Below are 22,634 nucleotides of genomic sequence, written 5' to 3' on the forward strand. Positions count from 1 at the left end.
GGCATTAGGGCTGCAGTTTGCCCATTCTTGGCTTAAATGATCACAGAACACATGTACTTGAAGGCCATGTTTGGACGTCACTTTAAGACAAGATGGGTTATTTTGAAAATGAGCTACTGTTATCCCCCACATGATCAGACAAATAAGCTACTGTGAGTAGTTTATTAAGCTACTGTGCAATATCGGAGTCATCCCTCCACCCCATCCTACTGCAGTCCTCTCGCCTGAGCAGTGGCACTGTTTTATCCATTGATAACATTTTAACAGCCCGTTTTAACCTTCCACAATATTCTAATGAGAGTGGAAAAGTTAATTCAGCGCTTCCAGCATCATTTCAAGAAGGGGGTGGTGGCTCTAAAGCGCTGGAAGTACACAGGATTGGGACTGAACATCATACACAGCCTCCCCTAGGCAGGACGTTCTCAATGCACCGTCAAAAGGAGTCAAAACCCCTGGCTGTACCAAAAAGCTGGTGGCGCAAATAAACCCTTTGAAGTTTGTAGGATCAGGACAAAACTTGATACGCAGGCTTCCCTAGTCAGGACGCATCCAATGCACCATCAAAACCCTGCATGAATACACACCAAGGAGCAAAAACCCTAAATGCATCAAAAGAGAGTGGCACAAATAAACCCTTGAAAGTCTGCAAGATCGGAACTTTTTGCAAAGGAACATCAGAGAACAGACTTACTAACAACAATTAACAATTCATTTTACTAGTACTGCAATTTTCAGTCTAAAACATGAATTCAGTACATTTATGGAGAAAACTAAAATTAAAATTTATGTAAACAACTTATTCCTTTTCTTCCTTAAGCACTGTAACCAGGTACTTGAGCACCTGGTTATATTTTTGGTATTGCTTTTTATTGACAATGGCAAGTTCAAATTAAAGCATGAAATGGCTAGGTCAGAGAAAGTGCTAAGACGTAGTAAGAAAAACAAATCTACCAACACTTTTTATGAATTTAGCAATAAAAATAATTAAATATCTTCTGAACTAACTGGAAGCCTCTGGTATTTTGACTGAGAATATATAATTTTAACAACTAGTAAATGACAGGTTTGTTCTTATATGGGGATAATAAATTTACTGGATAGGATAATTGACTAAGTCAAGCACATTAAACAGTAAGGGTATCCAGACAAGTGAAAAGTTACGCCATACAGATTCTAGATCCTCAGATCTTTTGGCAATTGTTTTGTAACAAGTGTACCAATCTACAAAGAGCTGCATGTCCCATATGATATGCTTTAAGAATCAGAAATTCAGTTTTTAAAAAACTTTAAGGGATTGGCTTTCATTTCTGATTATTACTCTTTTTCAAGACCTGAGCTTAGTTTAGTTTAGTGGATTTGATTTAAATCAATTTGATTTAAATCATGATTTAAATCACTACTCAGAAAGACTTGATTTAATCATTTGACTTCCCCCCCCCCACTCAAAAGTGCAATCTTCCTCGCTATATTTTACACAACTCAGAGTTACCAAAGACTCATTCTTGCTGGTATAATCTTAATATTTACAACCAGATGAAGGTTTCATTTCTAGAATAGAAACTTTTCAGATTAGTTTTACATTTATATAAAAATATACTGATTTGGTTATACTATTAAAAACACATCACAGATAATTATGAAATTATTGCAAGGTGAACTATCTCCAGTTTAATAGGTTAATCATTCATACTTGGACAACTTTTTTGCTGTACTTTATTGGAAGGAGAAAAATAATCTTACAGAAGCCTCTGGAACAGCATGACATTGTGAATGGATTAATGGAATTCATTTCCCAAAAAATTTAAACAGCCTCATGCTACGTAATTAAAAACTAATCCTTTTCATGATGGACTATAATGTATCTTAAATAGAAAACTATCTTTAGATAGATTTTTCCTCAAAAAGCATTTTATTAAAAAAAATACGATTTAAATAAAATAAAAAATAAAAAAAAACCAAAAACATTGATTTTTATCCACCTTGATTTTTATCCACCCTGCTGAGCTCCCTGGTAAGTGAATTCTAGCAGATATATAACTATTTTCCATTGTTTCCAAAATCAATGTCCTATTTACAACCAAGCCTCAGATGGAGGCATTTGGGGGATATAAAATATATCAAGTTAGCATGTCCAATGCATGGACAGCTCACAGGAATTTTGACAATTCCCAAGCTGATTCTGGACAGTTCAGAGAGCAACCCCCAAACAGTTTTGACAGGTGGCACTTCCAACAAGGTGAAGTACTCATTTACTTGCTGCACTATCGACTGACAGAATATTTAAAATGGACCCTGAGGATCATGTTTGGTAGGCTCTCTTTTTGGTGGGAGTCTGATCTTATGCTGTCTTATACAGGCAAGCTGGATTCCCATAAGGTACGTAGTTAGCTTGTCCAATTTAAGTTTCAGTGCTCTATCACCCAGCTGATAAGAATACTGACAATTGTCAGGGATGTGCTCTTTACCTAAGCAAGTGACACACCGATCATGTTCATCTGCCACAGAGAAAAATCCCCAGCAGCTAACGCACATTTTGAAACCAGGTATTCATGGCCTCTCATCTCCCTTATGAACAAATAGGACAAAAGTAAGTAAGTCCCAGCTTGTTTACTTCCTGGATTCCTAATGCACTGTCTGAAGGAAAAACTCACCTCATCTAGTATTTATTTATTTATTTAGAGTATTTTTATCCCGCACCTCAGCCAAAAGGCTCTTGGAGCGGCTTACAATGTATCAATAAAGAAGACAGTCATAGTAATGCCAGCATTTGCAAAAACAGATGGGACAGATCAGCTTTCCATATATTAAAAGGGACAACTCAGTCTGCCCTGTCAATGCTTTCTAAAGTATTTTACCTAGTATGCTGCCAGCAGGGCCAATAACTACCTATATGGGACTAAACCATCACTAGCTATTATAAACCATCAGTAACCTAGCAGCAGGCACAAGTGTGTGTGTGTGGCAACTGAAATGCTCTTAATAGATTCATTTATAGCACTAAACTAGACAAGATTGTCAGTGTATCAATGGATCTCCTGCATTTTAAGTTAAAAACAATCACAGGAGAGAGGACATAGAATTACTTTGGGACTGCACTGGTAGGAAATAGGATGTAGTTCTTTGCCTCCTTGTCCTGGGCAAACATACCATTTTCCTAAGCTACATTCTACTTTATTTATTGCATTTTTATACCGCCGAAAAGCTCTCTGGGTTCACAAAAATTACAACTATTCAAAGTATAAAACAAACAGTATAAAAGCATGATATAAAATACAATATAAAAGCACAACCGGAATAAAATCAGCAGCAGTGCAGAAATACAAATTTAAAATACAAATTTAAAACAGTAAAATTGAAATTAAGTTTATAGACTGTTAAAAAGCTGAGAGAATAAAAAGGTCTTCACCTGGCGTCTGAAAGAATATAATGTAGGGGGGCCAGGTGAACCTCCTTAGGGAGCTCATTCCACAGCCAGGGTGCCACAGCAGAGAAACTACCTTAGAAGCTACTACTTGCCCACAGAAGAAAGCATGCTGGTACAAAGGAACACTGAAAGCTGCCTTATACCAGGTCAGTTTAGAGTTGTGAAGGCCCAGAAAAAAAACAGAACATTTCAGAAAGAACACTTTTTTCCCCAGAAAATTGGAAAAAATTCTAGCTCCATCCTGCAAGTACATTGTCACCTTTACGTTTAGGACAAGACCATGTTTTCAACCCCAGTGTCAAAAATTCCAAGTGAAAAGCACAAAATATTTTGAGGTGAGGCAGCTAGGCATCTGGGATTTTTCCAGCTCCAATTTAAAAATTAGATTTAAAAAACAGAATTAGGAGGGGTGTTAGTTTTATCTTTAATATTTTATTTCTTGTTTCCTGCTTTAATTGATTTAACTGCTTTAACTGCTACTTTTTTTTTTTTTTTTTTAATAATTTTTATTCATTTTCAACACTATATAAACATAAATGAACATTTCCAAAATATAATTGAAACAAACACAATAAGAAAAAGAAATACATCAAATATCTGCTTCATACATATTGAATAATTGTTGAGTACAAATATCAAAAACTATTACATATACCTTATCACACTACAACATTTTCATTCTTAACATAAAAGTGCACCCCCCACCTCGGGATCATTCTTGAGTCCAAAATCTAATCGTTTCTTCTGATGGTGGTTTCCCATTTCCCTTAGTAAACACGAACACTAGGAACTGTTTCCAAATTCCTTCGAACTCATTTATTTTAGTTACGCCTTTTCTCCACTTAATATTACATGTCAGTTTATCATTAATGGCTATGTCCCATACTACTTTATACCACTCCTCAATAGAATATTCCCCTTGGATCTTCCAGTTCCTAGCTATCATCAATCGTGCTGCAACCAACAAACTCGATATCAGCTCTATAATTCCTTTTCCACACTTTATATCTTCAAATAGTGACAGCAATGCTATTTTTGGTGTTTGTTCTATTTTCATTCCCACTATTTCTTCAATTTCTGAGAACACCATCTTCCATAATCTTTGTACATATTTGCATTGCCACCACATATGTAAATACGTTCCTTTTTCCCCACATCCTCTCCAACAATTTGCTGAATGTTGATCACTTATCTTGTTCAATCTAACCGGGGTTAGGTACCACCTCCATAAAATTTTAAAATAATTCTCCTTTATTCTTACTGATAAACTTCTCAACACTCTTTGTTTCCATAGTCCCTCCCAGCTCTGTCGCCCTATTTGTATCTTCAAATCTGATTCCCAAATCACTTTCTCTGTATTCTCTCTAAACTCCTTCTCTAACAATATTTTATATATTTCACTCATTAATCCTTTTGAAACTATACTACCTCCTTTTCCTTTCTCCTTACTTACTACTAATTCTTCAAACCTCGTCATCTTTCTGCACATTCTATTATCTTTAATCCACTTTTTATTCCATTGTTCTAATTGACCATATTCTAGCCAAGATAGCTTCTTCTCCTTTAACAAATTTTCCATATCTTCTCTTGTTTTAATATCTCTTACCCAATCCTTTAATTTTATTTTATTTTTCTCTTTTAATATTTTACATAATCTACCCTTTAGATCCTCTGGGAAATTCTTTAACATTATTATCGGTGCTAAGGGAGAGTTGCTCGGAAGCAGCTTCCCTTTAAATTTGCTCCAAATTTCCCATTGAGTCCTCAGGAGTGGATTATCTATACTTCCAACCCATTTTCTTCCTCCATCTTTAAAAAAAACATTCTCCAGATTCATCTCTACCTTACTTATGATTTTTTCTTCCATCCAGTATAAATCTCCTACTCCCATAATTGCTTCTACAACATGTCTTAATCTATTTGCTACGTAGTATAATTTTATGTTTGGGAGACCCATTCCCCCCTTTTTTTGGCTTAGGTACCAATTATTTTTATTCACTCTTGCTCTCTTTTCTCCATTACAATATTTATTAATAATATTTTGCCAACTTTTTATCTCGGTTTCTGATATTTTTATAGGTAGCATCCTAAATACAAAATTAATTTTAGCTAATATCTTCATTTTTATCAAAGCTATTCTCCCAAACCAAGATAAATTTAATCTTTTATATTTCTCCAATTTCTCTAATACCTCCTTCTTTAACCTCGTTAAATTTTCCCTTTCTAAATTCTCTAGATTTTTTGTAATTTTAATTCCCAAGTATTTAATCTCATTCTTAACTTTCAATTCCATCCCCTTAAATTCCCAATCCTTTTCTTCCTTCTTAGTATAGTTAAACAACATCATCTCTGATTTAGACCAATTTATTTTTAACCCTGTAATTTCCTCAAATTCCCTCAACTGATATTTAATTCTTTCTAATTTTCTTAATGGATTCTTAATGGTCAATAAAGTATCATCCGCAAACATGTTTAGCTTTATCTCCCTTACCTCTCCAATTCCTTCTAATTCTTTATCCTCCCTTAGTGCCTTCGCCAAAACTTCCATAACCATTACAAAAAGGACCGGCGAGAGCGGACATCCTTGTCTTGTTCCTCTGGCTAGTCGTATCTTTTCAGTAAGTCCGTCATTTACCACCACTACCGCCGTATTTTGGGAATATAACTGTTCTATTACATTTTTAAATTTATTTCCAAATCCCAATTTATCTATAATACTCTTTAGTGCCTGCCAGCTCACACAATCAAAAGCTTTAAAAATATCTAATGCCATAATACCTGCCTTAATATTTGCTTTTTTTATTACATTTATTACATTTAAAACTCTACCCACTAAATTATGCATATGTCTTCCTACCACAAACCCACATTGATCTGCTCCTATATATTCTGCCAAAAATTTATTTAATCGTTTGGCCATAATAGATGTAAAAATTTTAGCATCCTGATTTATTAAAGAAATAGGTCTATAAGAATCAGGATTAGTCAAATCTTTATCTGGTTTTGGGATCAGAATTATCACTGAATGTTCCCATGATTCAGGTATCTTCTCTCCTGATAATATCCTATTATAAAGTTCCATTAATTTTGGAACTAAACAATCTTTGAAGACCTTATAATATTCTGAACCCAAACCATCTGCTCCTGGTGATTTACCCACTTTTAACTTATCAATAACTTCTTCAACTTCTCTTTGAGTTATTACTGACTCCATTAACTCCTTATATTCTGATTTTATTTCCTTCTTTATAAACCTTCCAATATACTCCTCCACCTTTTCTTGTTGAATTTCTTTACCCTTGTACAATTCCTGATAAAATTCCTGAAAAATTTTTATTTTAGCTTTCATTGCATGACAATAATTCCCTCGACTATCTTTCAACGTTTCTATCCCATTCCTCCCTTTTTCTTTTTGTGTGAGCTTGGCAAGCAACCTCGAGTTCTTATCACTGTTTTCAAAATATTCCCTTTTCATATACATTAAATTCTTTTGAATCTCTTCTATATTTAAGTTTTCTAATTGTTTCTTCTTAGCTTGTATTTCCACTAATTTATATTTATCTTTACTTCGCCAATATCTTTCCTCCAAGTTTTTAATTTCTATCTCTAACTTTTCCTGTTCTGCACGTTGTTGTCTTTTTAAACTACATGTTTCTCTAATACAGATTCCTCTTGCTACAGCCTTCATGGTGTCCCAAATGACTGACCCAGCTGTTCCTCCTTTTTCATTAATTTCCCATGCCTCCGACAGTTCCTTCCGAATTTTATCTACTATTTTATTGTATTTCAATATCTTTGTGTTCAACTTCCATCTATATGCCTCTTTATAATCTTTCTTAACTGTAAATTCTAAACTTAACAAGGCATGATCGGTTACTTTTATTACCCCCATTTCCATTTTACAAATCCTCGTTGCAAAGTCTTTTGAAACAAATATATAATCTATCCTGGAGTATGTATGATGAACTGGGGAAAAGTATGAAAATCCAGGCCTATTCCCGTAAAGTAAGCGCCACGAATCTAAATAATCATTTTCTTTTACTAATTTATTCAATATAGTCATATTGTTCCTCTTTTCAGCATTAGTGGGATTTGACCTGTCCCTTTTATTATCCATAACCATATTAAAATCCCCAGCTAATAATGCACACCCCTCCTTAAATTCTTCTATTTCTTTGAACAGCTTTATAAAAAATTCTCTATGCCTCTCATTTGGGGCATAAACATTAATCAAAGTATAAACCTTTCCCTCAATTTTACCTTTTAACATAAGATATCTACCCTTATCATCCTTTTTTACCTCTTCTAATATAAACCCACTTTTTTTTGAAATCAAAGTGGCCACTCCATTTTTTTTTGATGTCCCTAATGATTTTTCATAATAGGCTAACCACTTTAATTTTATCATATTCGAATTCTCGGAGCCTTGGTGTGTCTCTTGGATCATTATAATATCTGATCCCTCTTTATTTAGCATTTGTTCTATTCTCTTCCTTTTCACGACTGCCCCTAAACCTTTAACATTGAGTGTTGATACCTTTATCTTTTTATCCATAATCACCCTTTTGAAATCTCTTCCGATCCCTTGTGCTCAGCAATTCAAACTTGCTTACATAAAAACACAAACTCCATACATAAAACCCACACCCTCCTACCCCGATCCCTCCTCCCCTACCTTCCCCCCCTCCCCACCCCCCCACTCTAATCCCCCCCCCATATCCCCGTGAGTCTAATACTCCAGCCATCTACTTTAAAGGGGGAGGGGGGAGGCAGTGCTGTGCCTGGCCGGCAGGTCTCTATATTAGCATTTTTATTTGCAATTATCTCCAACATAATTAACAATTCTCTTACTCTCCAGATGTCCCAGCCTCATTCCCTCCCCCACCCACTCCAGCCCCATCTGCTTCCCCATCCAGACCCAGCCTCTTCAGCAAATCTTTACCTTGATCCAATGAGGTTACTCTGTATTCCCTCCTCCCATATGTAAATCTTAAGAAAACCGGGTAACCCCATGCATAAGGAATTTTATTCTTCATTAATGTTTCCGTTATTGGTTTAAGACTACGTCTCCAATTTAATGTGCGTTGAGAAAGATCATTGTAAATTTGCACTGGTTTGCCTTTACACTGTATCTGAACCTTAGATCTCAATTCTTTCATAATTTGCTCTTTTTTGTAATAGTTGCCAAATTTCACCAATATGTCTCTAGTCCCTTTGTAGTTTTTCCCCCCCACACGGTGGACTCGGTCCAGATCCGATCCGTCTATTGGAATATCAGGCGTCAGCTCCTTGAACCAGTTCACGATAATTTCTCTAAGATCTTCTCCTTGCGTCTCCTTCAGCTGCTTTATTCGAAGCGAAGATCTACGAGATTGATCTTCCAAGGCGATCAAACGCAATTCCCATTCTTTAAATTGTATATTAGTTGATTTTTCGAAAGCCTCTTGTTTCTTCTGGTCCAGATCCACTTTAGCCTCTATCTTTTTGATCTTATCCGAATTTTCCATCGTTTTATCCATAATAGTACGCATTTGTTTTCTGAATTCACTCATTTGCTGATCCATTTTTTTAAAAATAATCATGTTATTTTCTGCTATAATAGCCTTGATTTCCATTAAAGAGGGAGGGTTACTACCACTTTCTTTCCCCCCTTCTGCCATGTTTCCTTCTTTATTTGGTATTGTATCCAAAGAGACTGGGTCTATATCTTCCTCTTCCTGTTCAACTCCAGGGGCTGTACTTCCCAGGAAGGAGAGGTAAGCCAAATTATGATTTGAAGGTTTCTTTTTTTGTTTATTAAGCTTTTCCCAACTTTTGATCTTTTTTTTAACGTTGGGCATGGGTCCCTTCTGGGTAGGGCATAAATCTTAGAGTCCAACTCTCTTCCTTAGCAACTTATGCTGGCTTCTCTATTATATAGCACTCACAGCTCCTTCTTCACGAGGAGGGGGGAAAAATCCAGTTCACAACAGCATTCACTAGAGGGGATCAGATTTAATCACTCAAAGTCTCTCACATCCCACATCTCCCTCACCGAATGCCAAATGCAGCTTTTTTCACCCCTTCACCCCCCTTCTCGCCACGCCAATAAATCCAGTCAACCACTTTAACCTTAGAAAGCCAGCATTCCAATCGTTCCCATGTGAGATAAAGATGAGAGGTTATATCACAGATCAATGTCCAGCAAACATAAATTCCTTCTTTTTAAACTGCGTCAGTCAGCGTTTACTTTCACTTTTCATAGAGTTGCCGTTTAGACAGACATTGCATTAATCATAGTTCATCTCACCTCCCTTCTCCAAATCTCTCCACTTTCCCGGCTCCTGTTGGTTTTATAATCATTTTCTGTCAGTTGCTCAAAGATTTATGCCCATTAAAAGAGAGATAATTGCCTTTCCCGGCAAGCGCCGTTCAGAGCCTCAGAAGAAACCCGCCATCGCTCAGGCTGCCAAGCTCCGCCCCCCTTAACTGCTACTTTTAAATTATTGTTTTATTATTATGTTTCTATTTTTATGTGGATTTGGGATTTTGCGTTTTTATTGTATATTGTCTTGAAGCTACAGGGCAACTAAGAAAGGAATAAATATATTTTATACTGGTATGAATCATTGTGATGTAGCAGTTCAATTGTCAGATTCAGGCCAGAGATCAAATACCTGATCAGGGATGGACAGTGGCTCAGCACATGCTTTGTATGCAAGAAGGTCCCAGATTCAATCTCCAGCATCTTCAAGTAGGGTATGGGGGGGAAAACCTACTTGAAACCCTGGAGAGCCAATGCCAGTCAATGTTGACAATAATGGGATGTGCACCAATGGGCTGACAGACAGGAAAGCAGCTTCCTATATTCCAGCCATGAATCTTACTAGATGACGTTGACCCAGTCTCTCTCTCTCTCTCTCTCTCTCCCTAATCAAATTCACATGGTTGTCGCCATGATAGAATGGATTAAGGAAGAACCATGTACACTGCTCTGAACAATAATTCTTGGAAGGACAGTTTAAAGATGTAATAGCATTTGCAGTTAGGTTTGGGGCAAGCTACTAATATTCCTATAACCCTAACCCTAAAATTTGACAATACAAATAAACTTCCCACCTAACATAAACCACAATTTAAACTAAAAAGATTCAGTACAACTTTCAATAAATACTTTACATAGAAATAGAAAGACTCTGAATTGAAGGGAATTTCTTCCTTACATTTCTATCCCCACTCAATAGCTGAAGTTCTCCGGGCAGTTCATGACAATTTTGTTAAGTCTCCTACATAGGGAATTTGGAATTCTCACCATTTTGGCTATATGCTATAATTTACTTAACCATTTATGTATTAAAAGTAACCATTTAGTAACCACTACTATTTTTACAGTCAAGTGTATTCTACAGTAATTCATAATTAATTCTTTCACATGGGTTTGTATGTAACTGAAAAAGTCACTATTGCACCCATAAGTATAACACATATTTTTTAAAAAAATAAGAATATTTTGAGGAAAAAAATTTCAGGAAACACCAAAACCTCAATTCAGTACACTGTAGATGTGCAAGAGCTTTGTGCAGAAGCGAGGAGTGGATCTGAAGCTCTTGTTTGAATCAAGCTGCATAGGAGTTTAAGATAAAGGACCTGAGCTAATATTAGGTAGAATGTTATAAATACGAACATTTTGCCATAGTTGAGCAGAGAAAACCTGGGAGAACAAGAAGCCTACCAAACATGATTACCTAAGCTCTACCAACCTTGCCTGGCAGATAGGTAAATATAAGAGCTGAATTATGACTTTTGTTCGTTAAGAGGAACAAGAACATACTTTTAACAAGAAATATGCTAGCCACTATTTCCATTATGCTTCGAATCATACTAGTTGTATGGGGTGATGTGTCTTGCTTGTTTCCTCATTGCAAAGCTCTGTTATTCTCAAAGTCCCACATGTTCCAGTGGAGAGAAGGACGGCAAAGGACCCCACCAAATCTCACTACAGCTGCATGCTAGGGTGTACCTGTTCTCATATGTAGAAATGCTCCATTACAATTCCATTTATCAGTTCAACTAGAGAGCATCTTGCTGTAGCCAAGTGATGTGCTCATGAGCACACAAATGACTGCTGGGGGGATAAAAGCAAAAATTCTTACCCCCTTGTCACCAAGACAGAATCAGATAACCTCTAGTACCCAGCAAACTGGAACAAGATTGTAGTTGTACATTTTGGCTTGTCAACTATGGCAAAGGCTAAGTGGTACTGTTAATTGACAGATCATATAATAAGTGACTTGATTTCCTAATCCTAGTTTAGGGCAAGAAAAGCAACATGGTAACATTCACCATAAAGCCATAAAATAGCAAATGAAATTATTGTTCTAGGTATCAGACCTTACCTCTAAGTAGCATTCTTGGATCCACAAAACTTGCACAAATGAGACCACATGAGAAGGCACAATGAGAGGGTATCACGTGAGCCAGAAGATATATTCACTTAAAGTAGGTACTTACATCTGGATATTCTTTTACAGGCACATATAGTTTCTCTTGTAACTGTACAATAGGTCCCACAGCATCAGGTAACTCTGCACTTCTCTTCTCCGTACTACCATTTAATGTGTCGTTATACATGTCTTTCCGTACTCTGCTAATTTCTGTGGGGGAAAAAATGTATACTGTGTATTATATTAAACATAAGACATTAAAAAATCTAGAACAATTATTTAATTTCACTGGCATTTCTATGGATCTCTACAGTTTTTTAACCAAATAATTAGAAACTAAATACAGAAGTGTGCCTTTTTAAAACAGTTCTGCTACTGCCAACTGTTTGACAATATTTTCTTTAAATTACAAAAAACGCTGTTCTAGTGAAACATATAGTACAGATGCACTGGTAAAAAAAAAGCCTCAACAAGGAAATTTTTGCACATAAGCTGAATTATTATTATAAAAGATGTAAACAGTGAGGTAAACAGAAAATAAATGGAATATTTTCATGCCATTAATTTGTCTGTTAGGGAGCACAATGACAAAACATTCAAAGTAGCTGAAATGTCAGTCTCTATATTCTCAAAGTGCCTGAAGTTTAAGATCCTATTAGTGCAATCAGGAGGTACTTTGAAGTATTGAAGGTTCCGAAATCCCATTTCATTTATATATTTGCTTTCTTAAAATATTCAAAAGGAATTTAAGTACAAGAAATAAAATTGCAAATAGAAGTCTTCTAAAGAATTGATACCATAAAATTTCACTTGTCCAGCTTCAACTTACTAAAGCAAATTACTGAAAGCAGAGATGCCATTTAAAGCTTTCCAATATAGAGGCATTATAAGATTAAAGCTTTCCAAAATCTAGGCATTATAAGTTTAATTCCAGAGGAAACTAGAGCAAACAAAGTCATCAGGAATTCTAGAACTTAATTGGATCCATTAGTCTCTGAGATGCAGATCAACTCATTTGGTCAACTGCCCAAGAAACCTGTGGACTCTCACCTGATAATGGTAGGATTTTAAACAAAGGCACTAAAATGACATCCTCCAACCAGATAACCTTATCTAAGCCAATGCAACAAACCAGACCCAATATGTGTGCTGCAATACTCCAGAGAAAATAACATTTACAAACAGAATGGATTTGATTTAAATCAATTTGATTTAAATCACGATTTAAATCACTACTCAGAAAGACTCGATTTAATCATGTGACTCCCCCCCCCCCAAAGTGCACTCTTCCTCGCTATATTTGTAAACTGCGCAGAGAGCTTCAGCTAGGGGCTGGTATATAAATGTAGTAAATAATAAAATTTTACACAACTCAGAGTTACCAAAGACTCATTCTTGCTGGTATAATCTTAATATTTACAACCAGATGACGGTTTCATTTTAAGAATAGAAACTTTTCAGATTAGGTTTACAGTTATATAAAAAAAAAACTGATTTGGTTATACTATTAGAAACACATAATTATGAAATTATTGCAAGGTGAACTATCTCCAGTTTTATAGGTTAATCATTCATATTTGGACAACTTTTCTGCTGTACTTTATTGGAAGGAGAAAAATAACCTTACAGAAACCTCTGGAAGAGCATGAAATTGTGAATGGATTAATGGAATTCATTTACCCAAAAATTTAAACAGCCTCATGCTACATAATTAAAAACTAATCCTTATTTCATGATGAATAACCTTTGGACTATAATGTATCTTAAATAGAAAACTATCTTTAGATAGATTTTTCCTCAAAAAGCATTTTATTAAAAAAATCCGATTTAAATAAAAAAAATCCGATTTTTTTTATCATTGATTTTTATCCACCCTGTTTACAAATGACTGCCACATCAGCTCATCACCTATATATCTAGCTACAGGCTAAGAACACAGCAGCAATCATTTCACTATCCAACCAGATCTTTGTCATTCACTTCAGTCCTCCCATTTCCTTCATGATCAGAGCATAGAAGATCACTGTTTTGCCCGCAGTCAACCCAAAGTTAACCAAGATCATCTAAGCTTTCAAGCAAGCATACTGATTACAGACTTCATATAATTTCTGAACCATACTAGTTTTAAAAAGGAGTCCAACTTTTGGCATCTGAACTTATATATGTGACATTAATTAACATCCTTTGAAATGTCCACAACAGTTATTAGCTAACAGATGTTTTTAGCTCATGTGTCCATAACATATTGTGGCACATTGGAGCCTTAGAAATGTTTAACCCTACCCTTATTTTGAAAGGCATCTTTATCTGATGGACTGAAGACAATTCTAACTTTTCATAGACAAATTGCATAATTAAGTCAAAACTACAACATCTAAAATATACTATTTAAATATAGTACATATGTGGCTGTTTGCCGTTCTCAACAAAATGCGGGTATGTGGGTGGAGAGAGGCATTAAGTGTTTGTTTGTTTACTTCTACAAACCTCAGCATTTCCCAGAGTCTGCCAATATCTCCCTGTGCATGGCTGCTGCTCTTCTGGCAGCAATATAATGTATTTGCAGAGTTATCAACAACTATTTATTTTATGGGCTTATAACCTAACGAAGGAGTTTCTTACCGATCTACAGGAGTAAAACTGCATGGGCACACATCAAGAACATCAACCACATGTCTACTAACCCAAATATAACCCATGGAACCCAAGGCATCTCAATATTTCAGGCACTGGCACTACTATTAGGATGGTTATGTGGACTCCATCCTCAGACCCTATATAGCACCCCTATTTGCCAAACACCTCAAGGAAATTAATTCCTTTGCAGAAAATTCAATTGTTAAATGGGCTTTTGGCCCCAGTATTTATGTTTTCTTCCTCTGTGAAGAGGTGATTATATATCAACAAACTGTTGATTATATATCAACAAACATTTAATGCAATGACAAGTCCACAAAGCTTATGCCACAATAAACCTGGAGTGTAAGAACCCCACAACTGGTTGTGAAAGAGGTTTTCACCAAAAAGCACATTTCTTTCCCTTTTTAATGCTTCATGATGTAAGATTCTGTTCCTTCAAAACACAAATTTAGACTAGAGAGACTGAATTCAAATCCCCTCTCAGCCATGAAATTTACCAGGTGATCTTGGGTCAGCCATCCCTCTCAACATAACATACGTCATTGTGAGGATAAAACAGGTCTCACCCCAAGTTCCTGGGAGGGATAGGATAAGTATTTTTTTAAAAAAAGTTATGCCCCCACAATTGTAAACTATAACTTTATCTATGGTGGCTAAAGTTGATGGGACTTGGAGACCAACATTTGGAGGGCCACAGGTTCCCCACCCTTGTATTATAAAAACTATTTAGCTGCAATACCGAGAGGCAACACAATGAATAACACCACACATTGCTAAAAGGCTCCACATCACAGGGCAGCTGCTTGAAAATCTAAAGGGATGATCAACCCATCCATCCAAAATATGCTTCTACAGCTGCCAAGTAGAAGCAAGGCCACACTGTTATCAGCAACTTGCTTTGCAGTTAGGCACTAAACAACCTTCTAGGAAAGTACGTTGCCAGTCTTCACTGATCTAGCTGTCCTATGTTAAGTGTTCACAGACAGATAAGCTTTTCATACTCATCTGTAAAATTTATGCAATATGGTCACCTCCAAGGCCCTAACCAAAACAGGGCTAATTATGAACAGAACCAGTGAGAGCAATAGTGCCAGACACACGACATGATAACCAATGGTTTTCCAAATAATCAACTCTGCACAGCATTGGTTTCAGACAAATAACCAACAATGGTGTGAAAAAGTCTTGACAGATGACACAATGACCAACCGTTGACTATTTAACCTACCGGTGGTTATCCTGTCATCTGAACCCAGTCTTTATGTAAATCCAAATTATGGTTAACAGAACACATTATGGTTTCCTAACATGGCTCCAATGATGATCCATTTCAAAACTTGCAAAAACTATCAAATTCAATATCATATTTAATTGATTAAAGAAGAAAGTGCACAATACAGTCTCTCCCAATGGTGAGTTATCTGGTGGGCCAAACATTAAACAAGTTAGTGTTCAGATTTAGCAAGGTATTTCAGCTGGCAAGAACACAAAGAGAGTGTTATCAAAAAGTTAGGCAGCAGCAACCTGTGTATTTAAGAGAATGGTTGAGAAGCAATATCAGAGTTACACAATAGGTTTAAAATAATTCACAAAATACAATTCTTTCGTTATAATAGAAAAATATATATTTTACAACAGGGTGGATTTAATTTAAATCAATTTGATTTAAATCACTACTCAGAAAGACTCGATTTAACCATGTGACTTCCCCGCGCCAAAAGTGCACTCTATTTATTGAATTTTTTGAAACTTAGCACTTAAGAGGTAAGGGTTTGATTCTGTGTACATAGATTTGCAAAGGAACAATGGGGTTGTGATCTCTGCAGACAAAAATTCACAGTTTTGAGAACTGTAAAACTAAGCATCTGTGATAATATCTTCTAGATAGAAAAATTGCCCAATAATCTTACAGAAACCTCTGGAAGAGCATGACATTGTAAATGGATTAATGGATTTCATTTACCAAAAAAATTAAACATTGCATGAATGTACAGCCTCATGCTACATAATTAAAAGCTAATCCTTATTTCATGATGAATAACCTTTGGACTATAATGAATCTTAAATAGAAGACTATCTTTAGATAATTTTTTCCTCAAAAAGCATTTTATTTAAAAAAATCCAATTTAAATTAAAAAAAACACCAATTTAAATTTAAAAAATCCATTTTAGGGGGTTCTTTTTTAAAAAAAAACACTTTGATTTTTATCCACCCTGTTTTACCAGGATAAAAGCCCAAGTAGCATGCCTCATTTTGGTAAAACAGTAAATTTCACTAGGAACTAACATAACTGATATTAGCAAGTGCAGTCTAGGCAATCAAGCTTATGAAACCAAACAAGTATGAGCTAAGGCCAATTCTTCTCATTGAATAAAAGAAATGCTCATTTGAGTATACAAAGCTATAACTTGATGGCAATGCAAAATACTGTGTTTCACTAGCATTCACTACAGCTGTAGAAAAGCTTGCTAACCAAACAGTTTGCTTCAATCAACTATTTCATAGAATCATAGAATCATAGAATAGCAGAGTTGGAAGGGGCCTACAAGGCCATCGAGTCCAACCCGCTGCTCAATGCAGGAATCCACCCTAAAGCATCCCTGACAGATGGTTGCCCAGCTGCCTCTTGAATGCCTCTAGTGTGGGAGAGCCCACAACCTCCCTAGGTAACTGATTCCACTGTCGCACTGCTCTAACAGTCAGGAAGTTTTTCCTGATGTCCAGCCGGAATCTGGCTTCCTTTAACTTGAGCCCGTTATTCCGTGTCCTGCACTCTGGGAGAATCGAGAAGAGATCCTGGCCCTCCTCTGTGTGACAACCTTTTAAGTATTTGAAGAGTGCTATCATGTCTCCCCTCAATTTTCTCTTCTCCAGGCTAAACATGCCCAGTTCTTTCAGTCTCTCTTCATAGGGCTTTGTTTCTAGACCTCTGATCATCCTCGTTCACAACACCTCTGATTCTTGACTAAGGCCTTGAGGAAGTAGAGGATATTAAGTGAACATCATATGGACTACCTGTTATCAAATATTATATTGTAATCAACTTATGTGATACAGAAAATATGAGTTACACTTCTTTGAACTAAAGCACAGGCATGGTTCAAATGTGTGACCTGTCACTAGAACCATGCTGGATCCGATCAAAGGTTTAGCTAGACCAGCGTTCTGTTCCCACAGTGAACCTGATGAATGTGGGAAGTCCATAAGCTGGACATGAGTGCAATAGTACCCTCCCACTGACGTCCCTCAGCAACTCATATACAGAAGCATTTTGCCATACTGGAGGCAGTATAACCATTATAACTAGTAGTCAGTGTAAGCCCTTATCTACTATTTTTTTCTAATCCTCTTTTAAACCCAACCAAGTTGATTGCCATCACTACACCTTGTGATAACAATGTCCACAATTTAACAGTACTATGTGAAGTAGCACTTCGTTTTATCTAACCTGAATTTCCCACCATTCAGCTTCATTGGATAACCCAGACTCTAGTATTACCGTATTTCTTCGATTCTAAGACGCACTTTTTCCCCTAAATAAACAGGTCTAAAAATGGGGTGCGCCTTAGAATCGATGGCGCCTTAGAATCGAAGAAATACGGTATATCGTTTCTCCACACCAGGCATAATTTCTCCCCCATTTTCCCCGTTCCCCACTTTTTTCCTAAGGTAAATCGCTCCAAGCATGGGAAGCTTTTCCCGAAATGGGGAGCTGCTCCAGCCCCTTTATCTTTTTGGTGGTCCTTTTCTATTCTTCCAACTCTACAGAATCTTCTTTAAAGTGTGGTGACCAGAACTATACCAAGTATTCAACATTTGCTCACACCATAAATTTATATTAAGGAACTATGATTTTGGCAGATTTATTTTCAATTCTTTTCCTAATGATCCTCAACATAGAATTTGCATTTTTTTTACAGCAGCCACACATTGGGTTGACATTTTCTTTGAACCCAAGTTCCCTTTCCTGATCAAATCTCATCAGTGTATATGTAAAGTTAGGATTTTTTGCCCCAGTGTGTATTATTTTACACTTGGTTACACTGAATTGCATATGTCATTTTATTACTCATTTCCCCTATTCCTATTTTAATTATCTTCGCAGTCCTTTTTGGTGGTGGCCCCCCGACTGTGGAATGATCTCCCCGATGAGGCTCGCCTCTGCCAACATTGTTATCTTTCAGGCACCAGGTCAATACTTTCCTCTTCTCCCAGGCATTTAAAGGCACTGAACGCTAAGTTTGTTTTTTTAATGGACCCCAGAATTGTTGTTTTAAATAGATGCTGCTGTTTTTATACTGTTGTTTTTATGTCTCTGATGGTTTTTAAATTTTGTATATTTTTAATGTTTACTGTTTTTAGCTTTTGTGAACCACCCAGAGAGCTTCGGCTGTGGGGTGGTATAAAAATGTAAATAATACCCTAAATAACTGGGTGTTATCAGCAAACTTGGCCACCTCACTGCTCGCCCATATCTCCCGATCATTTAAGACATTAAAAAGCATCAGTCCCAACTCATATCCTTGGGGGACTACATTATTTTCATCCTTCCATTGTGAGAACTGTTTTTACTATCATTTACCAATGGCAGTTCCCCTTCACAAGCCAATTTTCTTTCCTCCCTAAGAAGCCTTCTTTCTTTATGGTATGGAAAGGGTTGCCTGTAACTGGAATTAAGAAGTAGGAGCTTGTTGATTGGAAGTTATTTGGAAGAAATAGATTCTCAGGGGGAGGTGGGGCTGGAAAGGTGGAGGATACATGTCCTACATGCTTGTTTCCCTGAGGTTGGGAACCATGTTAACAGAATGCTGGACTAAATGGGCGCTTGGTCTGATCCAACATGGCTCTTTTTACATTCTTATGATAGTGCTGGGAAAGGGAAACAAATAGCTGATTACGGAAAGAAGCTTTGCACATGAAAAAGGAAAAAAATACTAAGCAGCACCAGAGAGACACCAGGCCAATGATATCTGCAGAAATAGCACAAGGGGAAGCAAGCGAAAATGGCTGATGCCTTTCAGAATTAAACAGAGTGTCTCCCAAAAATCTGTTTCATTTTTTTCTGGTAGCCTAATTTAGCTACCACAATGCAAGTTCCCTCAGTGAGCATTGGTACTCACCAAGATCAAAGATTCCCACCCTCTTAGCCTGTCAGTGAGAGAGTTTGTTGAAAGCTGGCTTCAACATTCCTGTATGTTACTTACCCCTATATTTAGGACAAACAGGTATAAAACAAGGATCATACCCTGAGGGATCATTTCCTTCTTTCCTTGAAATGACACCTTTCTTTCCCAAGCCCCCCAATTCTCCTCACTACTTAAAAGCTGTCATGCAGGAATTGGGACACTGCTATTAGGATTCTCGAAGGTCTTGTTCATAAGCCTCTCTGCCTTTCTTAGCTTCACCAGATCAGCAACCTTGGCTTCCACAAACTTATCCCGAGGGTCAGATTTCTGTCCAGCAAGCTAGTATTCGTACGTGACAGAAATGAATTGGATAGCTCTCACGCCCTCTTGGTTTTCTACCTACATAGCTGTTTCTTTTATTGTTCTGTGTTTACATATGGGGAAAGTTATGAACTAGGAGAGGGGGAAGAGTTGACTGCCCTGGCCTCCCCTCCCAGTTGCTAAACTCACATGTATGCTTCACTTCTTTTTACCTTGATGCTTTGTCACTGGGGCTCCTCCTCATGTTCAGTGAAACTCAGGAAAGTACAGCACCTTTCCACACTACCCTGCCTGGAACTGTGGAAGAGAGGTCTTGCATGATATCACAATTAAGATACCAACTCTTCAAGTAAGCATCTATAGGTGCACACATTCTGCCTGGCTGTCAAACGCAGCCAAAATGCTGACAAATGTTGGAATGCTGCCAATGTAAACATTTGCTAATTTCCATACCTTTGAGGTACAGTGTGATATCTGGGAGATCATCCCTCAACTTTTCCAGGCTCAGGTCACTCATCAGAACACAAATGTGCTCACTGGTGACAATCAGATTTATAGCCTCCTAGGAGATTTCAGCACAAAATTTAAGCAATAGCCACTTGCAATTCCAATGCAGGAATAATTTCTTTATAGATTTATCTTAAACCCAAAATCAATTTTGTATATTCTTTATCAGCACTCTTCTTCCTAAAATTAATATTGTTTCCATACATTATATAAAAAGTCTGAGATGCCAATTTTATCATGATGCTAAGAGAGCACTTCTGATTTGGGTATTACTATTGTTCATGTTCAACCATTTCAGACTATGTCAATTCAGACTATGCCAACTAAACCAATATTAAAGCAAGCACTTCAAAATGGACAAAAACTGCAAAAAAAAATATTGCTTCATGGTTTAGAGATAGAATAAATGCTTTACTCATGTGTCCCATTAAACACTAGTTTCCAGTGCAATTATCTAGACTCCTTGAGGAAATATGCAATGTAGTTATTAACTTAATTGTGCCATTTTGACTAGATTCACTGGTTGAGGACAGAAACTCAAATGTAAACACACACATTATGGAAGTCCAGAGACTGCTAAGTTGATACATATACCTTAGCCTATGGGGGACAACAGCCCGCTACAGAGGTAACATTGCCAAAGTCTGCTAATCATAGAAGACAGGAACGCTTCATGGTGCAATCATCCCCTCCTCTGTTTGCATGTATGATTTCTCCTTCCCGTTCCCTTTGTAGAAGTACCTATGATTAGCATTATGAATGGAAATCTTAATATTAACAATAGTTAGCTCCAAACCAAGATTTGCAACCCTAGCAAATTACACAAACCAGGATTTGCAACCACAACAACAATGCACAGGGAACACGAGCAAGATCAGCTTCAAAAAAACAGGGGCAGGAAGAGGAAGAAAGAAAGCCCATTGATCACTCCTGTGCTCCTAACCTTCATTGGAAGGAATGAAGAGACTTACTGGACAAGATCAGTTATTAGCAGTCTCTAGATTTCGATACTGTTTGAGAAATCTCTTGACATTGCAGCTGCTTTTCTTTGTCAATATGCCAAGGAGGTGATGCTAGTCAAGAATCACAATAGATTATTTATGTCCAGTTTGTAAAAACCACACACAGAGAGAGAGACACAAAATCTCTACTAATTGGACATCTGGTTTGTAATGTATCATGTTTTGACAAGGTTTTAAGATCTTCAGCACTGCAATACAAGAACTTATTGTACAAGCTTTCACAATTTCCTCCAAGAACCTTTGAAAATCAGTATGAAGAAAGGTACTTTAAGACCCTATCTTGGAACTACCCTTTGAAATATATGTGCTGTTTCAATAGCACTTAATGGGCAGTTTGCACAACACAGTCAGATCATCAAAGATTATTTAATTCAAAAGTTTTACAAGATGCCAAAGAAAGAGGAGGTGTGGGACTTCCCAATCTGAAACTGTATTTCTATGCCTGTTGTTTGGTGTGGATGAAAGAATGGGTAGTGCTGGAGAACAGAAGATTGTTAGAGCTGGAGAGGCATGATATAAGATTTGGGTGGCATGGATATCTCTGGTATGAGAAAGCTAAGGTCAATGTGGATTTTAATAATCACTTTGTAAGACACAATTTTGAATGTATGGAAGAAATATAAATTGAGATTATATCAGAAGACTCCAATGTGGGTGTCAGACCAAGAAGCTTTCTATAGAAGAGAATTGTCGAGTGGAGATAAATGGTTAAAATATAGGGATGTCTTGGAGACATCCCAAGGAGAGTGTAAGCTAAAAACGAGAGAAGAGTTGCTAAAAGAGGGACACGGGAGGATTCGAGGGCTCAATGTCATTGTTTGAAGAGGTATTATGTACTAATGAAGAACATCTTATTGCCAAAGTATATAAACTATTGTTAAAGTTGGAGGGAGAGAAAGAACAAGTGGACTGTATGGTCAGATGGGAAAACAATGTGGGGCATAAAATCCCAATAGAACTATGGAAAAACATGTGGAAAAAAGTTTTAAAGTATACACTAAGTACCAGATTAAAGGAGAACTTTTATAAGATGATGTATAGATGGTATATGTCCCCCTCAAAGTTAGCAAAAATGTATAGTGGTTGTTTGGGGGACTGTTAGAAGTGTGAAGAGCAAGAAGGAACATTTTACCACATGTGGTGGTCTTGTAAAAGGGCAGCGGCATACTG

At 36.8% G+C, this 22,634-nt stretch overlaps 1 protein-coding gene across 5 annotated transcripts in view; it reads right to left on the reverse strand.

Moving 5' to 3' along the window:
* QKI (QKI, KH domain containing RNA binding) overlaps positions 1–22,634 on the reverse strand; it is a 155,063-nt gene that overhangs the window by 110,429 nt on the left and 22,000 nt on the right. For all 5 annotated transcript variants that reach the window (XR_010025374.1, XR_010025373.1, XM_063124463.1 and 2 more), the window contains exon 2: positions 11,915–12,057. Coding sequence is in view for 3 of the 5 variants with exons in the window: in XM_063124463.1 (XP_062980533.1) it covers positions 11,915–12,057 (143 nt within the window). In the remaining 2 variants the exon portion in view is untranslated. The remainder of the gene's footprint in view (positions 1–11,914; positions 12,058–22,634) is intronic.

Source organism: Elgaria multicarinata, chromosome 4 (assembly GCF_023053635.1).
Source record: "Elgaria multicarinata webbii isolate HBS135686 ecotype San Diego chromosome 4, rElgMul1.1.pri, whole genome shotgun sequence".
NCBI lineage: Eukaryota > Metazoa > Chordata > Lepidosauria > Squamata > Anguidae > Elgaria > Elgaria multicarinata.